Source organism: Falco cherrug, chromosome 7 (genome assembly GCF_023634085.1).
Source record: "Falco cherrug isolate bFalChe1 chromosome 7, bFalChe1.pri, whole genome shotgun sequence".
NCBI lineage: Eukaryota > Metazoa > Chordata > Aves > Falconiformes > Falconidae > Falco > Falco cherrug.
In genome coordinates, this window is record NC_073703.1 from 62768035 (window position 1) to 62791606 (window position 23572).

General features: G+C 36.7%; 1 protein-coding gene across 13 annotated transcripts in view; it reads left to right on the forward strand.

Moving 5' to 3' along the window:
• The window catches only part of MIPOL1 (mirror-image polydactyly 1), a 197363-nt gene that overhangs the window by 27351 nt on the left and 146440 nt on the right, over nucleotides 1-23572 (forward strand). For 3 of the 13 annotated variants that reach the window (XM_055716711.1, XM_055716708.1, XM_055716710.1), the window contains 3 exons: nucleotides 5342-5406; nucleotides 7152-7397; nucleotides 9335-9414. In XM_055716711.1, the coding sequence (XP_055572686.1) occupies nucleotides 7315-7397; nucleotides 9335-9414 (163 nt within the window). In that variant the 5' untranslated portion in view covers nucleotides 5342-5406; nucleotides 7152-7314. Of the gene's footprint in view, nucleotides 1-5341; nucleotides 5407-7151; nucleotides 7398-7941; nucleotides 8077-8527; nucleotides 8587-9334; nucleotides 9415-23572 lie in introns of those variants that run through there. The other 10 variants (XM_055716720.1, XM_055716718.1, XM_055716719.1 and 7 more) reach the window with 6 other exon arrangements.

Genomic DNA, 23572 nt, shown 5'->3' on the forward strand with positions numbered 1-23572 from the left:
CCATCCCTGTCCCTCAGTGCCACAACTACACGTCTTTTAAATATGTCCAGGGATGGTGACTCAACCACTATGCTGGGCAGCCTGGTCCAATGCCTGACCACCCTTTTGGTGAAGAAATTTTTTGTAATGTCCAATTTAAACCTCCCCTGGCATAACTTGAAGCCATTTCCTCTTGTCCTGTCACTTCTTACTTGGGAGAAGAGACTAACAGCCACCTCGCTACAACCTCCTTTCAGGTAGTTGTAGAGAGCGATAAGGTCTCCCCTCAGCCTCCTTTTCTCCAGGCTACACAACCCCAGTTCCATCAGCTGCTCCTCAACAGGACTTGTTCTCTAGACCCTTCACCAGCTTGGACACTCTTTGGACACATGTCCTGAAGTGTGCCATTCCTCTGTAATTCCCCCCACTTCTCGCTTACAGGAATGAAGTTACTACTCACAGTCAACAAACACACTCTGTACTGCATTTAGTTGCTAGACTTATAAAAAAAAATAATCAGAAGTTGAGGAGAGACTATATGTTTAATGCCTCAGAACATATGTCTGAGCAATACTGTATGTTCCAATGTTCTTACTCCGTACAGGCATAGTTTAGGGAGCAATTATGCTTTTAGTTGAAGGATACCTTTCTTTTCAGATAGTCATTTAAGCAAATGACAGCCTAGTTAATTCTTTTATAAAGAACAAATCTGGCTGATCTGGAGTCAGTGTTTTATCTCTCTGCTCTTTTTAGCTTGTGAAACTCCAGGTGATATGATTCTCTTCAGCTGCTGAATTTGAGTGAATAAATAATTTGGAGTAGAACCAGTGCATTGGATATGTTGGTTTATGACAGCAGCGGAGGTGCATTTGTGTTTTCATGCTGTTCAAAACAGCCTGACAGATACAAACAGGGTGCAGCTCTATTTCCCTGTGAGAGACCGACAGGCCCCTCAGTCCCCACACACAGGACTGGATCTTGAAAGGTGGGCACATTTCTGACAGGCCTCTGCATGTTCAGTGCTCATGGTAGTTCTTCATCAGGCTCCAATATCCACACTGTTTGTAGCCTTTATGCTTTTCTTTTTTAGTGCATTTGCTGTCAGGGAAAATGGCACTATTTGAAGGTACTTTCAGGAATGTGAGTTGGCTGGATAAACTGAGGTTTTCCGCTTCCTTGCGGTTCATTGCCTCCTTTTCCTCACTAAGTCCCTGTTTTGATCTTCTTTCTTTCTGTGAAGGCAGCCAAACAGTTAAATTGGAATGCTTTTGGCAGAAGAAATATAATTTCTGCTTAATGCTGTTACTTATACTAATGGTTTATGAATCTGGCACCAAGTTACTGCTTCTCATTTTTATGGGCATATAATGTTCTGTGACTTTATTTGTGCTTTTATGGTAAAATCTAGGCTAGCAATTTTTGTGATAAAAAAAATTACGATTTGGGAATTTCAAGATACTGAATACACTATACAATGAATTTTACAAACATAAGCACTGTAGACTCGAATGTTTCTTGAATAGTTTCCATCGTTAGCTTTGGAGCTCTTTCATCACAGCAACTTTTTCTTAAGTTTTGGAAGGAGATGGATTTTGTGGGGCCTGAGACAAATGCTTTCAGAAAGGCTGGCGAGATATCTGTATCAGTGGTCCGGTTTTGGTTTACTGAAGGATGGTGTGCAAACCAGCATTTGACATTTGGCCCGATGTCACATCATCCAGTCATGCTGCAAACTGGAAAAAATGGGGTGCTCAAGGCAAGTAGTGCTCAAAAAGGTGTGCTGATGCTGCTGTTGCACCGTTTCCACCCTGTTGGCATTCTGCCTGTCTTACCACATAAGTCATCCTTGGCTATGCCTCACTGATGTTTTTTTGTTGATCCCCCCCGGCCCCGGCCGCCTGCTCTACTGCCCTACCTTGTAAAGCAGAGAACAACCCAGTGTTTAGTGTATTGTAGGAATGCTAGTTCTGGTGATGTTGTTTTGCAATCCTTAGAATAGTAAGTATGCAGGAAGTGACCTGTGAATATCATCCAATTTACACCTCTGCTCAGAATGGGGCCATCTCCACAGTTAGATCAGGTTGCTATATCCAGATGAGTTTTGCACATCTCCAGCAATGGAGATTCTGTAACCTCTGAGCAACTTGTTCCAGTGACCTTCCTCACTGTGAAAAATCTCTTACCCAGAACTCTTAATTTTTTCTGTGTTACAACTTGTTTCCAAGAGAAGAATCTGTCTCTTGTCTTCTCTATATTTGCTCACAAGGCAGCTAAGACCCAATAAAATCCCCCTTTATTCTTCTTTCCTTAAAACCAACTCAACTCTCCTCTCGATTCTTCATAATTAATGTGCTGCAGACCCCTAATCGTCTTGATGACATTCTGGTGGACTTGCTTCAGGATATCCATGAGAGGGTCAGATTGGATACAGCACTTCAGATGTGGTCTCACAAGTGCCAGATAGAGGGGATTAATCACTTCCCTTTGTCTGATGGCTATGATCCTGTCAATTGAGTGTAATTTGAAGGTATCCCTCACTGCCATGTAGTGCCGATTCTACTAAAATATTCTATGAAACGTTCTTTTGGCTCTGGATAAGACAACAGCTAGTTTAAAATATACATATTTATCCTTATCCTTAAAGGCTATGAAAATCATGATCTGGTTGTAAACTGGTTAGAAACAGAGATCTGGCTGCCTACATGAAATGTAATACTTGAGTTTATAAGACCAGAAGTGTTTAGAACAAAGCTGTAAACAAAAATGGCTAAATGAATTGGCCATTCCACACTTGACCAAAGCATATCATAGTTTCATTATTAGAATGAAAATAATGTTAATAGCGGTGTGACAGGAAAGCTGCTTCACAGAATGCACACCAAGATGAGAAAAGCTGGAAAAAAAGGAAACAGCCTTTGACGAGATCCTCTGTGGTTTTCTTTACATTTCAAAGAGGTGCCAGGCAGGGAGAGAAGGAAAAGGCATGTATTGTCAAAGAAAAGACAAACTAAGGCAAAAGAAAAGAATGGAGGACAAAAGACAGCTAAAAACTGGAGAAGAAGAGAACAGAGCAGGCTGAAGATTGTTTACTAAATAAAATACAAAGGAAGATCATTATCTTGGTTTTTAGTGAGGGAGAGAGAATAAAAGAGGGGAGAAGAGGTAGGGGCAGTCGGTGATCTAATATGCACATAAAACACTTCTTGGTAAATGTAAAGAGAAAATTGAGCCTTGGGGACGCTGAACTAATAGCAGAAATTAGGGAGAAAAAATAGAGAAGTACATGTCCTTTATCCAATTCAATTTAATTCAGATATAGGTAAAACATATTGTGAACAAGTTGAAACTGCGTTTTTATGCCTCCTTTCTTGCCTTTGTCAAAAACATGTCATAGAGAATGAACACTTTTTGCCGTAGTATATGCTATCATTAAAAGAATCAGATGCAAGTTCTTTGATGAGAATAAGAAAGTTTGAACATGACTGAGCTCTGGGAACATGTTTTTATCAAGCTTCCAGATAATGCAGTATTTTCTATAAAGCAAAATCTTGAAGTCTTTATAGCAGTGCTGGAGTTTTAAATTTGAAGTACTAATGCTGCATTCATCCACTTATGGCGTAAATCCATTTGCCTATGTTTTACATTCTTTTAACAAGAAACAGAATATTTTGCATGATCTACTTGTATTTAAAAGCATATAAAAGTAATAGACTACAATAAGTACCTCTGTAATCAGATATCAAAATATATTTCATTTCACAACTTTCAATATTCAACGGATGTGTGTTATTCCACATTTGACAAATACAAGAAGCGGCTATTTCAGTTATTCTTTGACTAGCATTTTAATGACCGCTCAAAGCTAATTTTAAGTTATTTTGCGTTACCTTAGCATTCTGATTTGCTATAAAGTTTCTTTAGGTAGAGAGGAATGTGACACTTGTGGAATGTATCATTGCATCAAAACTTGACATCCACCTAGCCTAAGACAACTGTCTGTTCCCTAGGGAAATGCTTCCAGAAAGTAGGGGTTTTTTAATTTAGCTTGCCCTAAGGCAAAACATTTCAGGATATTTTAGGAGATCCTGTAATCTAATTAATCTTATGAAAATAATACTAAAATTATTCTTTATTTCCCTATGCATAAAGTTACGGTGTTCCCTGCCTTACATAGCTCCATCCCTGCACTGTGAATGGCAACTGCCAACTGCATCATTTAGGGGGACAAAGACTGGCTTGGTGCTGTGCTGAGGGGTGGTGGGAACTGGTCTCTTGTTCCAGCAGAGCAGGGCAGGGAGGGTAGCCCTCCTTGTGGGGAAAAACTGTTCCAAGACAGTTTTGTGAAGAAGAGGTGAATTTGGTCGACACCAGCAAGCATTTGCCTCCTGTCACAGTGGCTGAGGCCACGACTCAGTAGTTGTCTTCAAAACCTATCGAAGCGAGACCCATGGGCAGGGGTTTGCAGTCATCGGGCTCCATGTGGAAGGGTCTCAATAGCCCTTTCCATTCCCGAGGAGGGAGAGTCAGTAACTGAACTGCAGCTTAGAAGATGGACTTCCCAGTCTCCTGCCCAGGGAGGGAAAGCACTGGCAGCTACAGCAGGCTGTCACTAATCCAAACACCCTGGGTCAACATCACTGTTCAGATGGTTGGAAGTTTGTGGTGTTGTGGGGTGCACCCTTCTATAACACATTCTGCAGAGACTCCAGATGTTTTTTTCTTCTGAATGTGGAAATACAACCAAAGCTGTAATAAAAGCTATTCAGAACTGCACAAGTAAAGCACTGAATACTTCCTACCTTGCAGATATATGGTTTTTTTTATATACCTCTTGATTTTGTTTAATTCCTATTAAGTGTTTGTGTTGAGTAATTCTGGAATGCCATCCTTATGAATAAGCCATTATTTTGTTTAGGATTTTTTTTTTTCCCCTCCTAAAATCCATTCATATTTCAAAGTACTGGAAGGCAGAATATTTTGATGGCCACCTTTGCAGAACATATCCCGGAATGAATGAGGAAATAGTAATTTTAGTTAGCACTACATATAAACACAACTGAAGGCAGTGCAGTGAGCTTAGTTTTCCATTTTTATCTGTCATAGATGTAAATAGTTCAAGCATATAAGCATGCAAAGAAGTTGATAGTTTGAAACTGTGACTGCATGTGTCGTATAGGATAATGTTAAAATTTCCTGTGTGCTTTGATATGACATTCTCTAGAAAAAGATTGGTTTAGCTGAGGTATAAACCGATTAAAAGTTAATGCTGTTTTTCACTGGGCACCCATGCTAAACTAGAAGGTTCATGTATTTCATATGCATGCTTATGTAATTAAGCATCCACTAATTTCTTTCTTTTTAGGAAATACTTCTGCAAATCAGCACTTCATATATGAAGAGTTAAGATCATATCGTTTGTTCTTTAAGGTAAGGATAAGGACAAACATTATTATTATTATTTTGTAATAGGTTCTTAATCCTTTGTTCTGTGAAGTGTTGACGCTTTCATTAGAGTTAAAATATGTTGCATGTTTACAAAAAGCCTGAAATCTCAATATGTGGTCCTATAAATTTTAATTATTTGAATCATTAGAACATCTAATTTTTTGCCTAAGAGTACACGAATGTACCATTGAATCTGTTTTTTAAGGTTTTTTTCCAGTTTAATGTCTGAATCCAAATTCATAAAGAGTTGGAAAAATGAGATGTCTGAGCTATAGGATTCACAGGGATTTTATATGAAGCCTATTTAATCAGGATAACACTGTTATTAATATTCATAAAGTCAGCTGGAACACAAATGACAGACTATGGAGCCTAAAATTTTTTACTTGTGAATTTATTACAAGCAGCTTAAAAAATTAATGGAATTTAAGTAAAGTTGACCAAAATGAAAATCTTATGTTAGCAGAAAAAATCTTTATTAGAACTTTCTCTAAGACCATCTTGCATTGATATCTTTGACAGATTTCATTGGTACTTAAAGAAGAAAGATGCATGAATGGTCATTTAAAAGGATTTAAACGCATTGGCACATTAATTTTTACATGAATAATAAGTAGTTTCCAAAAGCAATTAACTTACAGTGTACAAGATTTGAATAGAAAAATAGGACTGTGACATCAAAGGGCAAAGCAAATGTGCTGTACATTTTAAACTTTTAATAATATGACTTCTTAAAATAACTTATTTCATTTCCACAGTAGGTAAAGTAACAGTGAAGGTATTTGTGTACAGCTTGGGTTTGTTTTGCAATATACCAAGATCTGGAACAAAGAAATATTTTGATGGCAAAGTGCTATTGGTAAAGAACATCTTCAGGCTTTTACAGTGATCAGGTGCTTTTGAATTGAGCTTTCTTACAGTCAGTTTCTGCGTGGAAAATAGTCATATACTGACCACAGCATGTGATTTTTCTCCCATGCTGCTGTATGCAGCACTGGGAAGCATTTGTTACTTCTGTGAAGGGCCAGTTAAGTAGATCTGGAATTTCTTTTGTTAGTAGGAAGATACTGGTTGATTTATATTCATATTTGTAGGTGGTTTGGCATTTAAATATTTAGTGTGAATTACTATTGCATATTATATTCAACAGATAAGGACACTTTTTTTTTTTAGCTTTCTTTGCATGATGTTCAAGTAGAAGTCTTAACACTAACACAGGTTGAATAAATAGATAGTGAATAAGGAAATTAACTGTAGATTTAAAATTAATTCTAGGTTCTGGGTTACAGTTCCATTTTGAATATTCGTATTTTGTCTTGGTCTATCAGTATGCTTTATTTTAGTCTCCAGCTTTAATTTCTTCTTATCATTAGACAGATAGATTATTAACAGATTGTCTTCAAATGAAAGTAAAGAAAAGCTTTAAAACGATTGTATTTGATTTTTCCAATGATTCCTCCTGGGAAAACATTCATGGCTAGCTTCTACTTGTTGTTGATGTGGCAAGGTTTAACTCTATCTGAATAATCATGGTTCGGTCGGTTTTGGTTCTAAAAATACCTTGTGTTTGAAACACCTACTGTAAGGGTACATCTTGAGTGATATGTAAGTGTTGTGCATAAGTTAGATACCTGTTGCACCTGTTGTGTTCGGAACAACAGATGTACATACTTAATATATGGATATTTTGTTGTTCTGTTTACTGACATTTTTAATTCTAATAACAGGGAAGGTATACTGCAAATCCTAGGCAGGCCCAAAAGGTCCTCCTGTTTGACTTTGATCGATAGGTTGCCTTAATCTGATATCAACAATGTTTTTGTATGTGTAAACCAGAAAATGCCTATTAATTAGCCGAACATATTTCACCTATGAAGACAAAGTCGTTAAATGAGCCTCTTGACTTCTGTCTCCAATTATTCCGGTGCCATCATCTATCATTTCCAGCAGAGGGCAGCATTTTCCTACATCAGGTACATGAAGGCACATGCCCTGCTTAGACTGTCAATGTTTCTTGTAATTACTCCCAGTATATTTGTTGCTTGCTTATGAATTAACTTGCATTTATGGAACTAAATCATTCCAATCATTTAATTACACCTGAGGAGCTGAACTATAATTGCTTGCTTCCAACTAGGATCTGATATGGCTTGAGCAGTATTAATTTGGTGTTTACTTTTCTGAGTGCTAAAAGCATTAAAATGATTGTGCAATGGGATTACATTTTACTAATTGCTGGCATTCATTAGCTGGGTAAATGGCGAGGAAGAATGACTGTATATTGTGGAGGGATAAAATTATGGTTTTAAATAGTATATTACTAGGCACATTAAGGCCCTAAGACATGTTTTAAAATACTCCAGAGGTTATTAAATACCATATTTTCTTCATGTCTTGCTATATGAATATCTTATTAAAATACTGCAATTATTATGAACCTTTTTGTGCAATATGTAGGGAAATGGCTTCATTGACAGAAACCTATTTCTTGATATTAATAACCTTCTATATTTTCAGCTAATCCAAAAGTAAATGAGGAACTTAGGAAAAGATTGCCAACTCCAAATCAACACAGTTACACAGAATTGAAAAAGAAGCGTGCAGCTTCATTTGAGGGATTCTTGTAAGGAACTCTGTGTTCTGTGATATGAGGTGAAGTTGTTATTTTTTGTTAAGACCTAAGCACATCAAATCACACACTTTTTTTTTATCATGCACCTTTATAATTAACAACAAATATAAATAATTCCTGAACGCTTAATGTGAATGTTAGTGTCAAATCTTAAGTGTTTGCACAATTATTATACTTTTTTTTTAATAATCTCAAAGATAAAAATGAAAACATCTGCTTTTATGGTGTTTATAGGAAAAGCATTTATTCTGTTGCTTTGTTAGTTAGAACATAGGTCTTCGATATAATTTTTATTAATTGAATTTTAAAATGTGTTGTTTGAGTGTTTTGGTGATGGTGGGTTTTTTAACTCTTACATTTATCAACACAATGTAAAGTCTGCATATTTTCATGATCCAGCCATTGCCTCTTCAAGGCACATGTTGTATCTTTAAATAAAATATAATTGTGCTTATTTTGTATGGTTTTCCTGCTATGTAGTTAAAGATGAAAAAATGTCCTTTTAAAGCACATTTGAAAGAGATGCTTGAGTAAGTAATAACATCTTACTTTATCAGCAAGATTACAAATTTATTTAGATTTCCTTGAGATATAGTGTATAGCTGATTTTTTTTAAGGAGAGAGCGTATGTTTTAACACTCAAAACATTACCAGATAAACATATTACTTTAGGTCTTATTTTTGGGTATTGAGGGTTTTTTCTTGAAGGTCTTTGATTATATTAAATACTGTGTAATTAACCGTATAGTCTGAAGCAATATGTATGCAAATAATAGGATGGATTATTTAGCTGTTTAGAAAAACGGGCAGATTGGAGTGGTCATGGGCCACTTTACCTGTATTTTATCCAGGAAAATAAAGCAAGAGAAAGAATGTTGTGATGTAAAGTGCATACCACCTTCTGTAATAATTGCCAAAGGGAGAAGTCTCATTGCCTGCAGTGGGACCACTCAGTATGATTTGGGCTGTTCTCAGTAGCATGTACTTCCAAGAGCAGACTCTAGAATAAGACAACAAATTAATAAATTTTTCCATTAAGGCATTACATGCGAGAGAAAGCTGAACCAAACCATTATACAAATTAGATGTGTGAAGAAAAAATATTTTACTGAGAAATATAATTTAGCACTGACTGTTAAAATACACAGACTTTATTGTGCCATTATAAATATTTTAAAATCATTTGTACTGTAAATTTTGTGTCGACTGAAGGCAGAGTATAGGTGTGTTATAATACATTGTTTCAAGTTTATTTATCCAGAATTTGCTTTATTTTAGCTCTGAAATCTTCAAGCAAAAACTGGACTCGGTGCCAGATCAAACGAGTTCAGAAGAACAAATGGAGAACTGGTCAAAAGGTAAGGACTTTTAAGATATTAATAAGGAACCTCAGGTGTTGTACCAGTGCTAGGCAGTGACTGGAATGTATTTGTTCTTGCCGATATATGACTGACTTTGGAAGAAAAGAAAAAAAAAAAAAAAAGAAAAACACAAACCCACAACCACACACTGTCTTTTAAAAATATTTGGGGTAACGGGAGAGCAGCTACAGGAATGTAAATTATCAGCTTTACTTTTCTTGTTAGTGTTATTTAGATTTTTTTTGTATATAACTTTGAGAAGTCTTATTTAAATTCTTAGTCTGAACATTGCACTTTACTTTCCAACCTTATTTTCTTAATGGGTTAACAACAAATCTGAAGCTGTCTTAAAGAACTTTCTTGGCTATTCACACCTGGCTAGTAGCATTAAGCCATTTACTAGTATTAATGTATTTCTCATTATTACCTCAACTGAGTACAGATCGTAGAGTAAGATGGGAGGTAGAGGGGGACTTGGTTAACTTGAAACTTCCAGGGTACATGGAGTTTCCATCTCCATCAGGATGGAAAGATCCTTTTGTATTTAGATGACCAAAATTTTGCGCTCAGATTCATTCATTTATGTCTCATGGCAGAAACTTTAAAAAAAAAAAGGAGGGGGGGGCACAAAAAGCACTAAGTTTAAGAGCGTATTATGTGACTGACTGACTTTACAGAAGAGATTTGTCAGAAAGTGGCTTGTGGCTAGATAATAATGTGCACACTGAAGAAAGGGAAAGACACAGGAAGGAGACCTTCAGTACATCACTAAAGGGTGGATGTTTTTCCAGTGTCTCTGTATAGGTTAAAAAAATAGTGAATAGGTGTCAACATCAAAGATGTCTCCTATATCAGAGACTGATAGCATCTTGTATATTGCCTTTTTTAGAATTTTGTACTATGTATTCTTTCTCAAAAGTTACTAAATGTCAAGTTTCTCATGAAGAGTCTATTGTTTATAAGAAAGTAGTAGTACTCCATCTTGCAGATAATACATTTCTTACATATGTAAAAGAATTTGTTTATTATTGTACAAGATAAACTACTTGTAGACCCCTTTTGATTCATGGAATTTTGAGGTGTAACTGAGTGAAGTTAATGTTTTTGAATCATATACTCTGAAAACATAATTACTCATGATAGAGTAACTTAATGGGGAATTGTATTCTGACAATTTATGTTTTAAATGTGTAATGGCTTAATCAGATCTAGTATTTATAGACCTTTAGGGGTCAGCATACCCTAAGAATGGTTCAAAAGGTTAACTTGTCCCAAGTAGGCAAGTGAATACCATAAACTGATTCTCTGAGAAATATTTTCTGTCTAATTGCTAGAAATGGCGTTCTGCTGCTGCTCACAGATACTTTAAAAACTGGGTAGTTACTGTTTCATGTGTATTTTTCTGATGCATTGGGTTAATATTTTCTGCTGTTCAGAACACTCTTTCTTCCAAGCTAACACTTACATATTTTTATGTCCAATATAAGTTGTTATATAGACAAAAGTAAAATTGTTACTTTTTTTTTTTTTTTTTAGATCAGTCATTAGTAAGTCTCACAATCCTTGGGAAGTTAAAAACAGGGATTACGAATAAATCTCATCTCATCATACTGGTTTGTGTGAGGAATTTTTTGGGGCATTAACAATTCATTTACATTTTCTTATCATAGAGATAATAGATAAATTACAGAAAGATAATGTTTGATATGTTTCCTTTGTAGACATTCTGATGCATTTTCTCACTGAACTACTAAATCAAAGCAACTTTTAATTTTCTGTTTAAATGTCTGTGTTGAAATGTGTACCATGTTGTGTTCTGCTTGCTTTGTCATCTGTGCTATCTTTCCTTTTTGCGACTGGTACTGTTCTGCGTCTAGTTGTTCCTTGCTTGTAACCTGGAAGTTTAAAAGCTGGTTTTAGAATAACCCTATAATGATTTATTAATGTTTTTATAACATACTGAAATATTGGACATTAAATTATTTGCCAAAAAATAAGGATGATAAAACACATCTGAGATTAAATTCAGCTGACTAGATGAAAATTCAGTCAAGCAATGAGAATTTTTTTAAAAAAACAGCAAAAATATTAGGTACAGAGAAGTGATAGGTTTATGGCAGTTATGTGGGATAATATGTAACCTGTTAATGTTATGAAGTAAAATACTTGAAAGAAAGGTAGTGTTTAAGAAGAGTATATCTGAAGTGTTTGATAGTTAAGATTTTCTTTTTAACTTTCCGTTTGTTTGGAACATAATTTCACTGTGTGGAGTGAAGACATTTGTCCCTGTTCTGGTATATTAGGAAGAGTTAAAGAACAGTCAGTGCACAAGGCTTAGTATTTCAGGTTTGTGTCTAATTTAAATATACTATGTATCTCCACAATACCTAGTTTTTAGTAGGAAGACAGTGACTTTTTTCATTTCTCTCTAAGAATACTTGAGAGAATGTGTCAGGAGCATTGGCATCAGGCCAGCGAAGACTTTCTGACTTCCAAATGAAAAATATTCAGGATCCAAGCTAGAAAGCCTAGGATGGCAGTCCATTATAAAAATAAAGTTGTGTTGGCAAATAGGCACATATCTTTGTATCGCGGTGGTGGTGGTGGAGGAAGCACGTTGCATCTGGGTGGAGGTGTTACTTTAACAGGGTTTACATGCATGACAAAAACTGCACAAACATTTATACTGTGAAAACACAAGAGGGAACCTGAAACTGGGTGCTTTTCATACTTACATGTACATTCAGAACTTAATGTCAATTTTTCAAAAGAGTTTGCAAGATAGCAAAGTGGTGGGTGGGCAAATACTGGAGTTAAATTTGTGTCTCATTTGACTTATACTATGTACTGTGTTTAAATGGGTGCAGCTATTGGTTCTGTATTGTATAGTCTTTCACTACTGTGATATTTTTGCTTGTGTCATATTTCATAGCATCTATGATTTTTAAGGACAGCACAGAAATTAGATGAAGTCTTAGAATATCAAATACTGTTTGGTCTGTTTTGACAACAAAATTATAATTTTACTGACTCCAAAATGAAAAGCCATTGTATAATTATTTTCTGGAATTTCCTAAAACAAGGTAGTAGATTGATTATTTTTAATGGCAAAGTGGTTTGCTTCCTTAAAAGGTGGTTATTATACTTTTCAAGCATAGAAATAAATATACATATATTTGTAAACCACTAATTGAAGCACGTATTGAAATATAAGTCAATGAACCACTTTCACCTGTAAGAATTTGATGTCAGCTCTTAGTTATGATTCATATAGATGCTTTCACTGTAATTCATTATTCTTGAAAAGAATGTTCGTGTGGCTTATAAAAAATACTTTTAAAATTGTTTATCTGGAAGCTGTAGTTCAGAGGAGACTCTAGCTTTAAAGAGATGTGATAATGTAGATTGGAACAGAACTGCAGAATCAGCTTGTGCAGGGAAATTTTAAAAGTTAGTGTTTTATCTGGGGGTGAGCTGTTGTTTTCCAGTCTTGCTCGCTTCAGGAAAAATAGAAAACAGATATACAAACCTAATGAACAAGTTAAGTATATATAGCTGGTCAGACGCGTGTTCATGTGATAAGCTTATGCATTGACAATTGTCTTAATTGCATTGTGTGTTTGTGCATGCATTGGTCTTGCATGAATGCATGGTGTTTACAGTTAAGAATCTGGCCATAGCTTTCCTTGTATTGTCATGGTCATGATGTGTATATGCCAATGTATTGCTTACAAAAATATTTTTTAGTTCCTCTGCTGTGTAGTGAATAATATTCAGGAAATAAAGCCTCTCTAGAAATATTTTTTAATATTTACTTCCATTTGTAAAGTTACGACATTTATTGTCACCATCCTTTTTGCATTCATTGTAATTGAGGCAATGTACAGTCATTTGCATAGGTTAAGTAAAATGAATCATCTTTTTTTGCTAACTTCCTAGAAATGAAACTCCTATTCCTCACCGTGTATTTGTAGACTATTTTGAGCAGTAAGTTTTTTCTAGTTATGTAATGATTTTAATATACTTTTTTGTGGGTTTGGTTTTGTAATAGTAATCACAAGGACTGTTTTGTCTGGAATTACTATTGTGTGATTTTAACACACATACACACATGCACAAAGATGAAGGGATAAAGAAAGCATTGAGAGTGATGTGGTGTTGTAAAGATTTCTCATCTCATGCTCTATCTGGGTCAAAAACCAACTAACTGTAAAGGTGCTGCTCCCCTTCCTCCAGAATACACCCATTGTAGCTATAAACACTCTAAAGAAAATCTGAAGCCCTTCTTCCAAGGCTGTAGTAGAGGCAGAATAAACCATATTTGTCATATGGAAGTCTGTTTCTGCTTTTACATGCCTCAACTAGAGATACTGTGAGCCTGTTCTTCCTCTCCTTCCCTCTTTTAGCAATAAGAAGTGCTGTTTACCTAGGAAAGAAAGAAGACCTGGATATTGCACTGATGTGTATGCAGAAGAATCTACGTGATATGCAGAGAGACATTCTTCATGCGTGTGGCTCAATTGATTAGTGTCTTCCATGTGTGTTGTGCTTTCAGCATTGAAATTGCAGTGTGCTAGCTGTCAGAGATTCTGCAAAGTGGCAAGGACAGTTGCAGGTTTCTCTGCACAGTATAGGAGGCAGAAGAGAGGCTGAGAGGATGAATTTGCATGAGTCAAACACAGAAAGAGTGGCTGGTAACTGTTGAGCAATATTAAGTACAGAAGATGAAAAAAACCTCTTGTATGGAAAAAGAAGGAATAGTGTGCCATGACTTAGAAGATAAAAAGGAGCTAATGATAACTGAACAGTCATCAAATATTGTCTGGTCTTTCCCGTAAATATAATCCTTTCATGTGTATAAATTATCATCTGTCTGTTTTCCATCCCATTTCTTTCCTTGTACGTTTTGCATGGTAAAATACAGTGCATTTCTGGCCAGGCTGCATGCAGAAAGACTCCTCGTCAGAAGCACAATTAAGTACCCAATATCATTGGAGTGTTGTGAATATGATTTTGTTAGACCCATTACAGTACACTGAAATGTGTAGTGCCTTATCTGCGCTGAGTACTGCAAGTGATAAAGATAGGGAGAATGCACACCTTGAAGTATTGCACTTTGAATCACACAAGTGCAGCTAACTTCAGAATGTCTTGAAATACGCTTCAGGCAGAGCAGCACTTATTACCGCAGTAATTTTTATGTAGTGCTTTAGAAGACCTAGCACAAATGCCAGAAGAAATTTGTTATTTTCTTCTTTAGAAACCTTCATTGCTTCTGTTTTAATAACAACTAGAATGAAGCTTAAGTTCAGAGCAAAGATATAACAAAAAAACCCAACTTATTAAAAAAGGGTTCTCCAGGGAGTGCATTGGAGACTCTTATCTTAGAGTTCACCTGCATCTTTAGTAGACCATTTACTCAGAGTAGAGTGTGCGTGGGCAAGATGTCTTACTGGCACTTTATGCAGAGTGACCTTTCTTCTATGTTGGACACTTAAAATGACAATATTTTTCTTTGGTTCTAAAGCAGTAGTTTTCTGGGATTTTTTTTAGAACTCTAATTCAGCAAAGCCTTAGTTGTTTGTTGGCAATAGGGGAGGTTTAGTACATTTGGATAAGAGAATTTTCACTATAATTAATGGGCATCAGGAAACATGACCCTGCCTAGATAAAAGGGAGTTCTGGATCATTAAGATTTAGATAATGGAAAGGGTTATATGTGAAAAGCAATTGTCTGGTATGACAATAGCAAAAGAGAAATGAGGTGGGAAGGTTTACTTTGTTTTTAGCTGGTTTAGAAAATATAAACACAGCATGCTTAGTAAAACTCTAGCAGACACTATGTTTGGAAATTATGTAATAACTCCATATAGGCTGTAATGATATCCTGAAACCCTGTATTTAAACTAACCTGAATTACAATGAGAGATAAACAGAATATTTACCCATCCCTTATGAGCTGCTGCTGATATGTAAATTTATTCTTCTACTTTGCACAAATATACTTTTGAGCTACTGCTTAAACACTTCAAGGTCCTTAGCCAAACAGTTTTAATGATGCCTCCAGTATTATGAAAGTGTGACATTTGATGAATGCCTTGTATAGTTGTGATATCGGGGAAAGTGTAAACAAAAAACGCACATCAAGTCATCGTGCAACACCTAGATAATTTATAATTTTACTGTTTATATCCATCTTGACATTTTTTATCTGCCAAAGGCAGGTTTCATTTGGAATCTTAATCTGAGATTTATTTGGTGGATCTGGAAATCATAGCTAGAGTTCCCACAGGAAATGGTCCATCTACCAACAGATTAAATGGCAGTCCTGCAGTTGTTAAGGGAGCTCTGCATTTAACACACATGCATACTCATTCAGTCAGCACTGTGGAGAAAAATTAAAGTAGTAACCCAGGTTTAGGAACAATGTAGCTAAAAAGTCCCATATTTGCTGAATGACAAAGGGTTATATAGCAGCATTTCATTTTATTATTCGTGCTTGAATTTCTTGTTTGCTTTGTTGAGTCTGCTGACGAATACTAATAAATGCCTGCAACAATCCAGACGAGAGATGCCTGGCAACAAAGCTATGCGGTGGACCTCCCTGATCTTCTCCAGTTCACAACCTGACCTTTTGAAAAATTGGCTGGGCTAAGCTGCAGAATTTGGGTGTAATGGTTATTGTTAACTCCAGCTTTAGGATTTATTAATTTGTGTGATCAAGACTTACCTATACTTCAAAGTTTCAAAAGACCAAACACAATCATCCATCCATTAGAACTAACATTGTGTTTCAGTGAATCCCACTTAGTATCTGCCTAGAGATTCTGCTGTTTTGATGCATTCGGAATATAAAAATGCTTTTTCAAGTGTGAGACCGATCCAATGAAAATCTGGTGTCTTCTCAGAGACTAATGTTTTAAAATAACAATATGTTAATGAATTGCAAACGGAGGGTGGAATGCCAAAGGAAATGTCTGATATTTACACATTAATAAATGCATCACGATTAACTGCAGTGAATACTAAAATAATGATTTGCCATGTATTTTAAAGACTTGGATGATTTTTCTATTTTAAATATTCACCAGTTTGTACGCAATTGCTGTTTAGATGCAAAATAGGAGGGCAAAAGACTTGGTGAGAGAGGCAGGCGAGGGAAACATCATTACTAAAATAATCAGGATCCTTGGAGAATTGAAAAAAAATTGCCTTTGCCAGAATAACTCCAACTGTTCATAATGTCCTTCTCAATTTATTTCTTTATGAAGGGTGTTGATAGGGTTCCACACAAGTACAGGTGAATAAAGAAGCATTCAAAGTAACACAGATGTCCCCCTACTTAAACTGCTAACACAGAATGAAGTCACTGTTCTCTTTAGATTCCTTTAAGGAATAAAAAAAAAAAATGAACGAATAAACTTCTGAGTTTTGTCTGTGTTTTAGCAGACAAAATATTTTCAAGCCTGGCTTTTTTCTGGTATGTGTGTTGTGGGATATAGAGCAAACTTAAGACATTGATGCAAAATAGAACTTTAGGTTTTGTTCAGTTGCAGAGAACTCTCTCAACAAAGTTGCAATAAGAATATGTTGTGCTCTTTGATCGTGAATTTGGGCAACTCAAATGCTTAGCTGTAGCCAGAGATGGAGTATTTGAATTGTATTGCTCTGTTAACCTGACTGACTTCTAAAACAGTTTTAACTGGTTGGAAGTTCTCTGTATTAGAACAACAGTCAATGTAAAAAAAAAAAAAAAAATTTCTTCTGCCTACTACTGAAATTACAGGAAGTTTGTATATACTGTACGCTGCATGTCTGTCTTCTAATGTAGAAATACTGTAGTCTTTCCTGTGAATGAAAATTATTATCATAAAGTAGTGTGGAAGGATACCAACTTAGTTTTGAAATTTCTCTTAATTTTGTGATTGTGTAAATGTTACTTTATCATTCATAAGTTAAAATGGTATTTTTTTCCTTGAAGTCCAATTGAAATGAGTTGCTAAAGCTTGTCTGAAGAAGAGAGAACTTGAGGGCCCCTGCTGAGGAGACAGGAGCTTTTGAAGTTCTGCAGTTTTACTTCTGCCGTGGCTTGGTCAATGACCTCGATCCAGTTACTTCATTACTGTGCGCCTGGGTGTTGATGTCTGTAAAGTTATTGTTACAGTACTTAAGCATCCTTTATAAAATATCTGTGCGAGCTTCCACAAGATGTTGTTTTCAAGGCTTATTTCAGTGAACCTCATTTGTTTCTTAAAGTAAGAGCAGATATCTCGGTGAAAAATCCAGGACCTTTCTGAGTAAGGGTTACTTAAAAGTAAATGGATGGTCCTCACTCTTATGAGTTGACCCACGGTGCTCTCAGCAGGGTCCACAGTTATGTATCACTGGGGCACTAACCGTGCAATGCATCTGCATGGTGATTTCCTCTTTGTTACTGCCAAGGGCTGGGCTGGTGGCATTTTTCCTGGGCAGAGCACTGAGAAATAAAAGGAATTAGCTTTGTGTTACAAAACTACTCTGAGCTCAGCCTTCACTTGTTATCAGCTTCCTGTGACTGCTGTTCTGCTGTGCTACAGAAGTGAGTTAGTGAGATGTTGAGTCCTACTGAGTTATCGTCTTAAAGTTTGCCCAGTTTTCTTGAAACGTTAAGAGAAGTGTCGTGAAGGGATAACCAGTTCCTGTTGTAGGTTATTGGTACTCAGTGTACTGGGCTGCATTGAAGGGGCCTAAATAATTGCTAACTTAGGTAAATCTGTAGTAAGTCCAAAGATGAGTAAAGTTGCACTCTTTCTTGTTTGTTCGGGGGGGTTTTTGAGAAAATGTATATTGATCTTGTACTTTTTGTACTGAGTTTTTGTAATTGTTTTCCAGAAACAGGAATTACTTTCTTCTTCAAAATGAAGTGTAGTATCTTTTTTTGGAATTAACTCTGAAAATTTGTTTGCAGATTGTGAGAAAGATAAAATAGTGAGGAAAACTTAAAAAATCACAAGCACCCGTTGAGATGTGCGTGTAAATCATGTATGTTGCATCTGTGTCAACTCAAATATGAATGAAAAAGGAAATAACAGGCATTCTGAAAATGCTTAAAACCTAAACCAACTCTTTTCTTTCCACTTGTGCCAGGCAATAGGATCAGATTTCTTCCACCAGCTTTATTTTCTTTCTTTGCATATTTATGCCTATAAAATCCTTAAATTTTGGTTTCCCACTCATTTTCAGGATTTATGCCTTTGAATCATTCAGTCATGGATGAACTGTTGAGCAATCTGAGTCTTTCACAGTCATTTTGTTTGATAGAAGTTCCAGTAGTTATACAACAGAGTGAATGAATGTTTGTCTTTGTCAAAAAGGCTGACTCATCATTTTCATCTCATGAAGGAATATTCAGTCATAGTACTAATTTCATTTGCATAACTAGAAAAGTTAGTGGCTATGAGGTTCAAATTTTCAGTTAGCCTTAAATATTTGATTTTTTATATATCTAGGAATTTGGGTCCAGTGGCATTAGATCTTGGGAACTTAAGACAATTCCATAATCCGTTGTTCATACGAAGCTATTAAAATTACTTTTTATTAATGCAGCAACTGTCTTGTCCTAACAGCTTGTTACAACACTTGCAGGTGTGTGTGTGTTGTCATATACATATGCCCAAAAATTATCTTTTCAGAAATTTTTGTAAAATTCTTAACCCAAAAAAATCTAGATAATTTGAAAGTCAATAATAAAGAATAGCAATTAGTATAGTGAAAATAAAAAGGTGATGTTCTTAAGTAATGCTCTTACACACTTGACAGTTGCTGTAGCAAGTTGAGGTAGGTGTGTGGTTTGCAGGTAGGGGCAAGAGCAAGTATTTTTAAGCTGTAGTGTGTCCTTTTATTCCGGTGGGAACAGGCTAGGTTAGTATAGAAGTGTGGTGGCTCTTTGATAGTTTTTTTGGATAGTGAATATTCCTTCTTGTTTTTTGAGATTCAGTTTTTGGTATTATACAAGCAAAACAGAAAAAACCCATCGAAATTGAAGCTATGTTGTCATTTAGGCTGAGAAGAAAAGATGCATGATTAACAGTAAATGAAAGTTTGTCAGTCACTGAATTTTGGGGCTTTTAGTAACTGAGGTTGCAGTTAGTTCCTCAAACGTACCACAGTGTTTTGTTCTGCATTTCTTCAAATGCTTTTAATCTGAGAGTGTCACATAGGAAGAGTGAGCTACTGAGTTTGCAGTCAGCTTTGCTCATGCTCCCACCATGTGTATGGCTCATTCTCTTCCTTCCTGCTTTTGCTTTTTCTCCTGTCCTGCCTCTTACTGCCACCCCTCTGAGGGTTCATTCATGCAGTCCTTTGCAGACAGATGAGAAGATCCTTTGTCTGTGCTGTAGACCAGCTTAAAACAAATACTAAGAAGCTATAGGTAGCAAGCAGTAAGTACTATGACACTTGAAGCTGGTTTGAAACACCAAGGGCTTCCAGTGTCCCCATACTCATCTGCAGGCAGATCTGTAGCCGGCAGTGTATTTTGCAGCACTGCGTGCATGTTCTGTTGGGTTTTGTTTGTTCTCCTTTATTGTTATTCCGCGGAGATTCCCTGCAAACCTCTGAGCTGATCAGTGCAGTTTGGCTAGTGGGGTGCTGAAAGACTACAAACAGGCGGAAGGAGGTGCCCACCCAGCCTGAATATGCTGAGTGGTGTAACAAGGGATGCCACTGCCTCCTTAGCCTCTGGGGTGAATCTGCACCTTCTGTGCACTTACATTTCCAGCACTTCTTTCCATATTACAAGTGTCAGTACAGGATTCTCTCATGCTGTGCTTTCCCTGATCTCAGTGCCAATCCTCTGCTTCTAAAAAGGAGCTGTGAGAAATAGTGGCTGCCTGCAAAATGCATTAGATTCAATGTTTTTACTTGACTTTTTAACCACTCCTAGCTTAACAACATTGAATTCTTTTCTGCCTTTCCTATTTCAAGCCATGACAGCATTATCTTCCTCTTACGTCACTTACAATCAATTCCCAGCTTTAATTCCAGTGTCTTTATATTCCTTCTTCCTAACATTTGCTTTTCTTTCCTTCAATGTGAACAAGCTATTCATTCAAGATAAATACATACAGAAGATCAGCTTCTCCCTATAGTGAAATATTAATCTGGGCTACTGAACTTAACTCTATTTTATATGGAAAATAAGTTGTTTAGTATACTCGGGAACCAGAATCAGTGCTGGTGATACCACTTAATGAAAACTACAGCATTTTTCCCAACGCTTGCAAGGCTTTTTACCCTTTCTCTGATGTTCCTTATGCAGCCTGATTATTGCAAATGCTACGTACTCCCCAGTGTGCCTCTGCAGCATTGGTAATTAGTGCACAATACAATTTGCAGGAGGCATGAGGAAAAGCACTGAAGTGCATTGATTAATATTGCTGCTTAGTTTAACAGCAAGACAGGCCTTGGTACATGGGAGCTTAAATTACATGGGGTGGGGGTCATGGGCTATATGGAGAATAAAGTGGTTTTAAAAATAAAAAAATCCTTATGCCCATTGATTTGACAGTGGTTAAAATGTCTTCCCCAAAGCATTCTACTTACAGATTTAGCATGTTGACCAAAAACATGCATTACAGCTGTGTGAAACAAGTAAAAATTTCTAACCTTCATGCCCTCGGGCAGAGTGCTTCCATGTCTGAGTGGAGGAGGCTGCCATCATCTTTTCTCTTACAAAACTAGTAGGGGAAAAAATTAGATCCTCTGTGTTTCGCCTAACATTTCCAGGAATGCCACTTACAGGCTTGCTGTGATACCGCTTAGTCTTACCCATGTGCTTGAGGGAATTGGATCTGGATGAAAAGGTAAAGGTGTGCTGCAAACATAAGTTGCTTAAAAAAGCAGCATTAGCATTAATAAATGCCAACACAGATCTATCCCATTCTAAATTATTTTTTTTTTCCAGCTGCTGTAACTTAGTTGAATGCATAAAAATCTGTATCTTGACATGGCCTAAGGATTTAGCCTGAAGTTCGGCTGCTAATGCAGATGTTTACTTCATCATGCAGACATGTTTATCTCATAATGTTTAAAAAAAAAAAAATTGTCTGGTGACTTGACGTGTCATCTAGAAAGTTTTTTTGCTTGTTGAGAGCTCCTTCAGGATGTTATAGAGAGGCTGCTGAGGCTCATCTGACCCTCTGTTAGCCCCTGCTGCTGTTCTAGTTAGGCACCAGTGATACTGTCGGGTTGACCTGAGAAGTATGACTATATGTGACTATAAGTGTGACTGTATGGCTCTGGGGGGGGTGGTTAAGGGTGTGGGAACCCATGGTGTTATCCTTGATCCTGCCAATAAGAGGGAAGGGCATGGAGGAAGATTGGGTGAAGGAGATGAGGCCTTCTTCAGACAACTGGAAGAATCCACAGGTCCTGGTCCTGATGGAGGACTACAATGACACTGACAATCTGCTGGCAGGACAACAGCAGGGCACAAGTGATATGGGAGATTTCTGGTGTCCACTGACAAATTCCTGAAAAAAATGATTGAGGTGCCAACAAGGAGGGGTGCTCTGCTGTACCTGATACTTACAAACAATGAAGAACTGCTTGTGGATCTCAAAGTCAGGGGGCAGCCTCGGCTGGAGTTACCGTGAGGTGCTGGTGTTCAGGATCTTCAGAAGAAAGAGCAGGACAAAAAGCAGGACCTCAGCTGTGGACTTCAGGAGAATAGACTTTGGCCTCCTCAGAGATCTACTTGGAAGAATTGTGTATAATTACGGTACTAGAAAGAAGAGGAATCCAAGAGATCTTGTTGATATTCAAGGATCATCTCATCCAAGCTCAAAGGTGGTCTATCCTGACAAGCAGGACATAAAACATGGATCAAGCAGCATGTTGTTTTCCTTGACTTTGATAAGGCTTTGGACTCTGTGTCCTATAACATCCTAATAGAGAAGCAAAGTGTGGATTAAATAAATGTAAACAGCAATGTCAGTTGAAAACTGGCTGAATGTCTGCGCCCATGTGGTGGTGATCTGTTGTACAAAGTCCAGTAGGAGGCAAGTTACTAGCAGTTTACTCCCAGAATCAAAAATTGATCTAATCTTTTTCAATGACTTCATTAATGATCTGGATGATGGAGCAGAGTATACCCTCAGCAAGTTTGCTGATGATACAAAACTGCAAGGAGTAGTTGATACACCAGATAGTTATGCTGCTATTCAGAGAGGAAAACTTACTCAGTTGATTACTCTTACACTAAAAGGGTTAGAATCCCTTTTTCTATTCATCCCAGTGTGACTGTGGCAACTAATGTCATCTAATCTTAACATTCTGGACTGAGGTTTTTCTTCTCCAGCTTTCATATAGTGTGGGCCAAAGGAGAGTGCAGGAATGCTAAACAAGGAACAAAGGTTCATGGCAATACAGTTACTGGTTATTGCAACAGATACGTTGTGCTTGAATTCTTCCACAGAATGCAACATGCTTCACCTGAGGCACTTCAAATATATACGGCTTAAAGGAAATGTTGATGCCCTAGAAAAGAAGAAGAAAATTGGTTATGGCAAGTGAAGCATTGCACTTCCTCTTCAATGTGTGGGAGCATAACTTGCAACTATATATATATATATATATATATATATACACAGATAGCTACATCTGAATTGGGAGAAGTGGACAGGGTGATGTTTGATAGGTCTTTATAATATAAATCAAATGGAAAACACATCCAAGTATATGCCTCCCTATAAAATGTTTTGCAAGGATTGAAACTCAGACTAGGTTAGTTTTCAGGTAGTACGAACTGGAGAGGTTTCTGAATTTCACCCTTATGTGTTGCCTCTCCCAAGATGGGGCAGATTCTTAGAGTATACATAGTGATTTTTTTAATGCCTGTTTCTATAGTGAGCCTTGCTTCTTATTGTAAGGTGGAGCAAGATGTTGCGTCCAGTTTTGAAACATAGCAGCATTTAAAAGGAAATGTCTGCTCAAAAACATGCAGGATTTCAAGCCAGTGAACACCAGCATACATTTGCTCAAAGAATCCTAGTGGCTGTGAAATGATATGAGGAACACATTTCAATCACAGTACTGAAACTAGTGTTAGGTTATACTTGTTAATGAACTATTTAGCAAGTTATGGTCACCACGTGTTTATTACTGCTTAGAAACA